The sequence below is a fragment of the Uloborus diversus genome, chromosome 4 (genome assembly GCF_026930045.1).
Source record: "Uloborus diversus isolate 005 chromosome 4, Udiv.v.3.1, whole genome shotgun sequence".
Lineage (NCBI taxonomy): Eukaryota > Metazoa > Arthropoda > Arachnida > Araneae > Uloboridae > Uloborus > Uloborus diversus.
In genome coordinates this window covers 79,160,070-79,170,606 of record NC_072734.1, presented here as the reverse complement: position 1 = coordinate 79,170,606, position 10,537 = coordinate 79,160,070, and the positions used below count along the sequence as shown (strand labels likewise).

The 10,537-nt window shown below is 32.7% G+C and overlaps 1 protein-coding gene across 1 annotated transcript in view; it reads left to right on the top strand.

Moving 5' to 3' along the window:
• The first annotated feature begins 2,978 nt into the window (after positions 1–2,978).
• Positions 2,979–10,537, top strand: part of LOC129221574 (putative polypeptide N-acetylgalactosaminyltransferase 10) — a 48,308-nt gene continuing 40,749 nt past the window's right edge. Inside the window, exon 1 of the mRNA XM_054856078.1 lies at positions 2,979–3,192. Within this exon, the coding sequence (XP_054712053.1) occupies positions 3,010–3,192 (183 nt within the window). The 5' untranslated portion in view covers positions 2,979–3,009. The remainder of the gene's footprint in view (positions 3,193–10,537) is intronic.

The window sequence follows — 10,537 nt, the reverse complement described above, 5'->3', positions numbered from 1 at the left end:
AAAAAAAACACACATGGTTTCTTAATTTGTTCAATAAGGTTTTTTTGTATCTCTCACTATCAGAAAACAAACCTTGTTTCATTTCTTTCACTATACCAGTTGCATTTATGTTGCAGAACTTTGATTTCAGTTTTCATTATTCTTTCGCTTAAGAAATTGAATAGAAAAGAGCATTAACAGAGCAACAGTACATTTCAATACAATAAATACACGTAATTTCAGCAAGACTTGCTTTTTATAATCAATGACATTTTAGTAAATTAATATAGCATAAGTACAGGATTATGCATTAAAACTAAGATAAACTAATTAGTAATTACTAATGTACTGCACATAATTGTTCAACGTTCATACTACATAATTCACATTTCAAAATTATTTCCCACAGAAATATTCCAATTAAGAAAATTTATCATTAAGCTGTAATGTCTATAAAGTAGCACACACAGAGGCTACAGGATCTTAAATTTCTCTTCATTGAAACACATAATTAAACAATAATTGAGACAATTCATATAAATTGGCTTCTATTTAAATGCAGATACTAAATAGTTCACTTTTTCTACACATATTAAATTTGTTTGAGATGTTAATGCAAGTAATTAAAATAACTTACTTCGAATTACTTTACATTTTGATTCTTTCTTGAATTGCCAATAGCAATTTCTTACTTCTGTCGTTCAGGCAGGAACGGTACCTGGAAATAAAGAATATTTTAACAAAACAAATTCCAGAAATTGATTCCTCACCTAAATCAAGTCAGCAAAGAGAGCAATGAAGTTTTTTTTTCTGATATCATAAAAGGCACAATAAAAGATAAGTAATTAATGCATTAAAACAAAAGAAGGTACCTTGCCGCTACCCACATTGCACGTTGGACAAAACAAAGGTGTTTTGCAATTCAGTAAATAATATAATTATTCAGTAAAAATTTGGATTCCTGAACAAAAAACATACTTCACCTATAAATAAAAGCAACATAAACTAGCATAGAAACATAATTTTGAAGCAATACATTGCATTATATAATCAAGGGTTCACAGTACATACTTTAGGGCCCTGCCACATGTTGCTGTGCTTGACTGCGTGCGCTTCGTAGTAAGGCTAGTACCATTTGATCTTCCCAGCTGATTGCCATAAGTAAAGCAAAAACAGGGTGGGTGTCTTTTTACCCATGTGCAGGAGTCCGTCTCTAAGCGGAGCTGATATTTTGCTTGACTCTGGTTGCAATTTCTGAAGAAGAAAGGCACCCTTTACGAGGAGAAACCCCTCGGCTCCCCTCATGTGCCAGTCCATTAGCAACTTCATTTCCATAAACATTTACATGTGACTAACCACTGAAAAGTTTTTTTAGGACGTCTGTAAAAGTAACGTCTGTCTACCTGTTACTATCAGAAAACAAATCCCCCCCCTTTCTAAAATTTATCCTTTTCACTTCTGGTTGTTTTATTTATTTCACTTTTCCAGTTGCTTTACCTTCTGTATTACATTATTCTTTTGCTAAAGCAATTTTCTGAGACTTGATTTTCATAACAAACAGCACTAGCCAAATGTACATAAAAGAGCACATCCAAGGTACAAGATTAGTTACAAAATGACATCACTATTCACAGAATGCAGCAAATTTCTCATTAAAGAAGGTTGAATAATTTATAAAATACAGCAAGAGAAACAAATTGAATAGAAAATATTATTAACAGAACAAAGGTATTTTTCAATAAAATATATACACATATGTTCAGGAAGACTTGCTTTTTATAACCAACGATATTTTAGTAAATTAAGGTAGCACAAGTAAAGGATTATGATTAAAACAAGGATAAAATAATTAATAACGTACACACAATTGTTCATACTACATAATTCACATTCCAAAATTATCCCCACCCCCAAATATTCCAATTAAAAAAATTTGTTTAATTAGCTACAATGTCTATAAAGTAACACACACGCCTAGGTTACAGGATTTTAAATTTCTCCTTATTAAAACACATAATTAAAACAATAATATCGAGACAATTCATATGGATTGGCTGCCATTAAAATGCAGATACTACTAAATCTTACACTTTTTCTACACATATTAATTTTGTTTGAGATGCTAATGAGAGGAATTAAAATGACTTACTTCGTATCACTTTAAATTTTGATTCTTTCTTTTGAATTGCAATTCTTACTTCACAGTATTCGTTACATCGGGATGAGGGTAACCTGGAAATAAAGAATATTTTAACAATACAAATTTCAGAAATTGATTTCTCACCCAAATCAAGTCAGCAAAGAAAGTGTTGAAGCTTTTTATTCTGAAATCAAAAAAGGCATAATTAAAGATAAGCAATTAATGCGTTAAAACAAAAGAACATACCTGACCATTACCCGCGTTGCACGTTGGACGCTGGACGATCCCATTTTTGAGCGGCAAATAGGGGGTATAGGAATAAGATGACATCACCGGCCGGCAGCATAAGAAATGTTTATATTTTTCGAGTCCGGGCAGCCGGTAGCGGAGTCACTTCGTAAACAAACCGCACAAACAGTGCACTTTCAAAAATACTGCCAATCTTAGTTTAAGAATTTTTGGTTTCTAATCAGGTTACATTCGGGTTGCGTTCGATGAGCACGACCGAGAGCGACCGATTAGTTAATCACGTGATAACTAATGATCACCTGCTCCAATCAACCAACCAACTGCTTAGAATGGTAACCGGTGAGGTAACCGGTTAATCATAGAACGCTGCGGTAAGTAACCGGTTACTTACCGGTGTGCTGGTGAGGTTCGTCGAACGCACCCTCGGAAACAGGCTACTCGATCGTTTCCGAAACCATAATGATAAAAAATCAGAACTGAAACTGTGTGTAAATACCGTCAGACTATTATTGACTAATTTAATGTGTATGAGTTAAAATATCTGAATAAATTTTAAAAAATATGATTTCATTACTAATTTTTTAAAAATGGCAATGAAGTTGAAGACAACAGACAAGTAAGCAAAAACCATAAACAGAAACATGTTGAGGAGGAATGCGCGTAAACTGTTAAAATATTTGTTTGTTGCTGCTTTGTTAATAATTGGTGGAGCACTGCTAATGCGATCTTTCGTAAATGTTGGAGACATTGACAAAAGTGTTTTGAAAAATCAGGGAAAATATTCAGGTCTACCAAAAGCGCCTAAACTACTAGATGATCTGCCGGTAATGTATTTTTACTTGAGATTTGAAAAGTTCTTCTGCAGAGCTTAACTTTTTTTTTCTTCAGTTTGATAATTTTTGTTAATAATTACATGGATAGTAATTGTTGAACAATTATATATATTTTTTTCAAATTAATTTTTAATATGCTTAGAAATTCATTAATTAATAATGTTAACCTAAATGTTTTTATCTCTTTGCTTTGACAAATCATAAATTTATTTCTCCTTTATACCTTTTCCATATTTGATAATTTCATTCTATACTTAGTAAGTATTGAGGATTTTCAAAGTGTCTTCCTCTCTTGAGAGCAGCAAACTACGATTAAAGTTAAGTCATGGGAAGGTATTATGCTTTGTTGTGTACCAAACGTATCAACCAGTTTTAACTGCTAATGAATATTCTGCTATTTGCAAAAAAATGGGAACAATTATGCATACTAGGGCCGGGAATAAAATTCAACTGTTTAGACCAGGGTTGGCTTACTGCCTGCAGAAACTGGTTTTTGCCCTGCCAGTAGCAGAAACTAATTATAACCGGTAAAAACCGGCAGAAACTGGCAAACTCTAAAAAGTGTCTTTAATAGTTCTAGTAATTGTTTAATCAAATGTTGTTTGCTGTGCATACACTTGTTATTTGTGCATAATATGATAATTAAAAAATAATAACTTAGTCTAATTCTAATAAAAACACCTGTGGCAGAAAGCTGCCGACACAGCGACATTGTCGCAGAATGAGAGAGAGTTTGTGCAGAAAGATTTGGATACGGTTCCATACAGGTCCCGCAAGTTCCCGCTGGCGATGGAATCGGGTCCCGCTTGGCGATTCAGTTCAGTTTCATGAATTGTTTAACGATACCAAAGATTGGCATGCAGCCAATTGTGGTAATCGCGCAAGTATTAGAATACGGTACGTAATCAGGGTCGGTATCCAAATTAAATGCAGCGTTGTTTATTTAAGTTATGTTATTGGGGTTCGGGTATAAGATGTGATCGTTAAGGTATAGATACAAATCGAGAGTGATGTTAGGGAGGTCACGTTGTTGCTCAGTTGCTCCTCGTCCCCTCCTCCCATTCGGACACTTTTTTCTGGGGGCCGTCTATGCATTTAAATTAAAAAGTGATTTTTTAAAATTTATTTAAAGCCTTTAAAATAGAGGCAGTGGTGTATCCACGGAAGCGTATATCCCCCAAACTGTTTTTCTGCCTCTGCCACTGGGGGGGCTACGGGGGGGGGGATTCTGCAATGCATGCAAGTATCCTTCATCTTGCTTGTTCTTTAATTATAGTACCTCTTAGTTCTGCTGAACTTGATAAAATCTTCTCTATTTTGAATGGTGATAATATTGTAAATAAATTGCACTTTGGTTGACATTCAATTGTTTTTCCAGAGTATTTCCTGTTATATGTTGGCAATTACTTTTATATCATTTTGTGAGTTTCTACCACAAATGTGGCAGAAAGAGGTTTTTTTCCATGCCAGTTTTAACTGGTTTCTACCCGTGATTTTAAGCACTTTAGCAGAAACTTTCCAACCCTAGTTTAGACAGAGATGAGATTCCCAAGCCTTATAATGCAGAGGGATCACAATTTTTTCATGCATAATTTCAGCCTTCTGTGCATTGCACACTGGAAAAATTTGTGTTCTATATTTTGAGCTTGTTCGTTAACTTGATCCAATTTCATAAAAAATGTTTATTTTTGTTTTAGTAAATGCAAAAACTATGACGAAACATAAACTTTTTATAGAAGGGTGCAAACATTGGTGTTTGTAACCTTTTCAGGGATTTGTTTCCATACACAAAATAATTTACTCAAAAAATGAATCATCCTCGCTTTGGAGCTTAATGTTTATGCTTTTGATTCTAATTCTTGTTAAGAATTAGAAAAGATTGCATAATCCATTTCATATTACAGCACATAAATGAAACAAGAAAAGTTATAGTGAAAAACTATTTTTAAGAAAACTTATTCCCAATTTAAAGTTTTCTTAATTTTCTCAACAATAATAATATCTACCTAACCCAACAACATGTTGTTTTATTTCAATATCAAAGATTTTATAGGCAAGTTTTAAAAAATGTATTTATGCATTTTCAGAAAAAATGTTTAGAAATCAAGGCAAAATCTAAATTATTTAGTGGCAATCCTGTCAACTTGTCCAGAATTTCAATCCCCGCCATAGTTTATTTTTTTAGGCTCTGCTTTTACTTCATACTGCAGTATGGTACTTCTAGCAAAATGTGCACCCCTGTATTATTACTTTGTTTCTATACATAATTATGCAGTTACCATCCCTGAATGTGTTCACTGCTGATAACCTCATTTTTTCTGATAATGGGTCGATTCAGACGCAAATTAGGTTTGCTTTGCGGCCTTTTCACAAAATTCTATATCGTAAAAGCGGCCCTTTCATAAAATTTCATCTCCAAAAAGTTTCTTTCATCACTTTTAAGCTCGATAAATTCGTCTAAAAGCAAAATATCAGCAAAAAAAAAGGAAATCCAGCTTCCAAGTCATTCCCAGTAAAGTCCTTTTGGCCAAAGGGATTTCAGATTAGATTTGTAAAAGCTAAGCATGCTGTATACCAGGGATCCCCAAGTCTATGTCTGCAGGTACCATTATGCCGACTGAAGGTTTTATGTATGCCCGCAGCTCTGTGCGGATGATTTTTATTACACATATTAGCTACAAAATGTAGAAATGCCAGTTAACACTTATAAAATCACAAAGCGAAATGCGACCAACGATCAATCACTTTTGAAAAGCATTTTCAACTATTTAATATCTTTTTTTGAAAATCATTTCCATTTTCCTAAAAATCAACATCTTTTTAACGTCCATCCTTTTTCTTACTGAGTAAATTCAACCGAATAATCTACATGTATTTCAGAGCTTGTTCATGTAAAGATATAACTACAAATGAACACTTTGCCCATTCAAAACAACATTGTACTAAAATTAATTGCAACAGATAAGAAATTTTGGAATATAATTGCGCCCAATCCAAAGTTGCGGGTGTGACATTTACACTAACTAAATTAGTCATCAGCAAAAATATTTTAGAGTATAGGTTTCAATTTCTATATTTTTCAATAAAGACCACTTGCAGGTACATTGATGCCAATTTGCAAGTTGATTGATATTTTATTTATTTTTAAAAAAATTAATTTCTACCTGTTGCGGGTGTGACATAAAAAGGACATGCATTTTCACCTTGTGATCAAAACATTCAAAACTCTGTGAGTTATATCAACCGATCGAACTAGTTTTTTTTTATGTTAGACAGCAATACTCAATTAATTATTCTATAAAAAAATTTAAATACTCACTCAATTATTTTCACTGTAAAAAATTTTCAAAGTTGCCGTTGCGGGTGTGACACCCTGTTGCGGGTGTGACTTGTGTGGCCAATAAAATAACAACACACACAAATAGTTATCAATCAAACATTTTATGATTAGCACAGTAATAAATAAGAGAAATTGCAAATAACTAAGGAACATTTTTTACATAAATCTATTTTCCAATCTAGAATTGATGATTTCAGGGGGCGTTAGTTTTCTTATTACAATGTTCCGTTTCTCCCATGGTTTGTCTGGCTGATTGGGCCAGATGTATACATGGTTTAAAGTTTTTTTTTTTCAAGTATTCTATTTGTATGTCCTCTCCATCTATTTGCTTGATTTGACCAACAGTTTTTTTTTTTTTTTTTTTTTTTTGAGGTAGAAAACAAAACTAATTCTACAAAATCTCCAATGGCATTTATATTACCAAGGTAGATCGTTTCCAATTGAGGCAGTAATGTAACTATCTTCAGTGCACTTTCTGCAGTTGGTGCCACTTGAATTGTACCCATATCAATCGGTATAACATGGTGTACCGATTGTACATGGCGGCAGTGTGCATCAAGCATTTTTACAGCATCTTCTGTGATGTTGCTCTCCGCAGAATAAAATACTCTGATTTTTTTTACGAGCCATTTTTGCTCCAATGGTAAAATCCGCTGCAGAACTGACTGTTGCTCTACGCTGTAGAAAAGCAAGTGACACCATTTTTTTTTTGTTACCGCACCAACATCATCCACGGCACCTTTTCCATGAGACCTTGCAAAGTATGACCATGCAATTTTAATGTTGTGGTCTTTATGGCCGTATGACATTAACAGAAGATTGTACCTGCCTATGGATTGCATTACCAAAGGTTCGAGCTCTTCGAAAACTTCCCATCGACTCTGCTTCTACAGCTGGAGATGGTGTGGCACCTTTTGTCCAAGACTTCTTTCTCTCTCTCTACACTTCCTCCGCCTCCCATTCTGTTTTTGCCTCTACATTTTCTTTTCTTTCTTGCCACATATGTACTTTTTTTGAGTAGTTTCTTCTTAATTTCTCTTCTTGCTTTGTTTCTATCCCTTTCTTTTTGAAAATATTCTGAATATTTAGCCGAGTTTTTATCTTTTTACGATGATTTCGGAATCTTTCAGTGCTGTTCATTCTTTTGCAAAAAAAAAAAAAAAAAAAGGAAAGTTAATAAATATAGCACTACAAGTTCAAATATATAAGGTTAAACTTGTTTATATATATATATATATGTTTTTGAAATTCTTTGAATTTTTTAACCCCAAATGAAATTAAGAAAGTTCCGTTTTGATTCATTTAAAACTTTAACTGACAACATTTTATACAAAGTGTACAACAAATAACAGTTTTAATGCTATTCTTATTATTTCTCTAAATTTATTTTGAATTTGAAGTAAAAAATAATCTGTCCCTAATATTACATTATTTGTTTTAAAAAGTAAAGGGGATAAAAGCCAAATGCTGAAAGCAAAATTATACATTTTTATACATATTAAAAAAGATAAAATATTATTTTGGTTTTTTAAAGTTTTATTTAAAAAAAAAACAAATCTTACCTTATTGAATAGTTGTCTTAGTTATAAATCAAGAAATACAAAAGTGCTTCTTAGGAGAACCAATAATATAGAACACCAAACTAAATAAATCAACTGCACATGCTCTAAAGATACTAATTTTGAATTAATTGGGGTCTAGACAAATAAGTCAAAGGCCAAAGGTTAGGTCAAAGGTAAAACATTAGTGCTGTCATCTACATGCTTTCCAGGATTACATTTGTATTTAATTTAAAAAGATGTTGCGGGTGTGACTTTAACTAAATGTCACACCCGCAACAGGAATATGTCACACCCGCAACGCTTAATAACTCTAATTAAAACATTAATTAATTTCTTTTCTGTTTGTTATTCAAAGTACTTTAGTAAACTATTTTTGAATACAAAGTTTCAAAACTTTCAGGCAGATAAATTTTTCTGTGGAAATATAAATGTATTTTTTTGTTGCGGGTGTGACATAATAATTAAGAATAATTAAATATGCTTACCTTTTGTAGTGAAGATTAGTAGACATCTCTCTTCAGGAAAAAACTGTTGCTAATGAATGTCAGATTATGTGTGAAACTTTATAGACTTGTAGAATTGTTTGTTTAGCTGTATTAGACCATGGAACATAAGCAGTTTTGGTGCAGTATAGTTCGCACTGATATAGTTCCACTTTAGTAATTAAAATAAGTATGTTAATGACATAAATGAATTTTTTTTTCAATAAAATATGAAATGGTATACTTTTAACAGTGTGTATACAAAATTTCAACCCTATTGAATGAAATTTGAATTTTCATCCTCATGTCCACTTTTTTTTGGATTGGGCGATTGATTGAAATAAATTTCCAAGCGTGATCCTTTGACAGAAGGAGGGAGAGGGTCAAAAATGTTGGGTAAAAAAATTATATCGGACAGCCCCCACGAGCTGTTCGAGGGGAAGGGCACGGTGTTCATGACCCCCCCCCCCCCCCAAGTTAAATAGAGCTGCACTTTGGGCATTTATGTTTCCCCTGCATTTGTGTCTGAATATTGCACTTTGACTCCCTTCTAATACTGATCCCCTCTAATACCATAAACTGGATCTGCCCAAGCTTATAGTAGTAATGAATGTCATTGCAGTTAAAAGAAGAAAAAAAGGTCTAACATCCTTACTTCCTTAAAATATACTTGAGGTAAGCAGATTAGTATTCATATTTCACAGAAAATGATCAAGCTGAGCAAGCAAACAAGAATTGGTTATCTGCAGCATCATAGCTGTGTTGTGTTTATGCAGGTGCTGTTTCTCTGGCATTTTCCGTGAAAAGTGCAAAGAATGGAACTGGTTGGAATAAGTAGGTATAAAATAATAAAAATTGAGAACAAATTAAGTAAAAGTAGAATAACTGGAAAATATTTCGAAGGAAAGATGATGAAGATAAAGTTTTAATTAAATCAGATGTAACTATAAAAAATCAATAAAAAGTTAATTTTAGGATTATTTTTTGAACTACTATAAGTTTCTTGCAGGATGATAACTTGCTTTTAAAGATTTTGAATCAGTTTTAAAATACTACAGCAAAGTTCATATTGGATTCTAAGTTATTTGGATAAGCATTTATTAAATTTTAAGGTATTCAATGAAAGATATTTTCATTAGACAAGAAACAGATACTTACTGATTCATGCTGTCTCATAATGATCAAGGACTATATTAAAAGCCTGTTACACTGCTTCTTGGTCCATATACCATTTTTATGCCCCCCCCCCCCCCCCCCCCGATGATGACCCCTTTTGAAGCTGCATCTGCCCTTGCATATAGCAAAGTGGGAACTGTTGCAACCTTGTAGAATTTTAGTTGTGTCCCCCCCCCCTTCTGATTTCTTCATAGTGTCCTTTTGTGAATGCCACAAATATATTAGATTTATGTACCTTTTTTTGGTCATCATTATCATAATCAAAGGTGATATTATAACCTAGTAAAACAAAATTATTGTTATCTGATTTCAATAAAAAATGATCAGCTTTTATTTATTTCACTTTTTTAGTATCTGTCCAAAAGGTTATAATGAAAAATTCCTCAATTTTTTTAAATACTGGAATTACTGTGACCCAACACTCGATGCAAAAAACTTCCCATCAAATAGTCTTTTTTGTAAAGAATGCAAAAGAATGGAACTTTATATCAACTTTGCTACCAAAAGTAGGATGAACTCAATGATACATGAGTTTAAAAGTACCTGAGTGAAGTACCTGTTTTTTAAATAAAACCTTATTACCACAACTGCAGAGTTGCAAATGCTAGTCAGCTTTAAAAAAGGTTTAAAATATCAAAAATACCTCCTTTAAAAAATCTTTTAAAGCTAAAACTTGTCACAAATTTTTCATTAGTGCCTTCAATAAACTTTGATTTCCTTTGCATAAATGGACTTTCTTGACTAGTTGTTTGATCGGAAAATTTTAGTTCATAAGA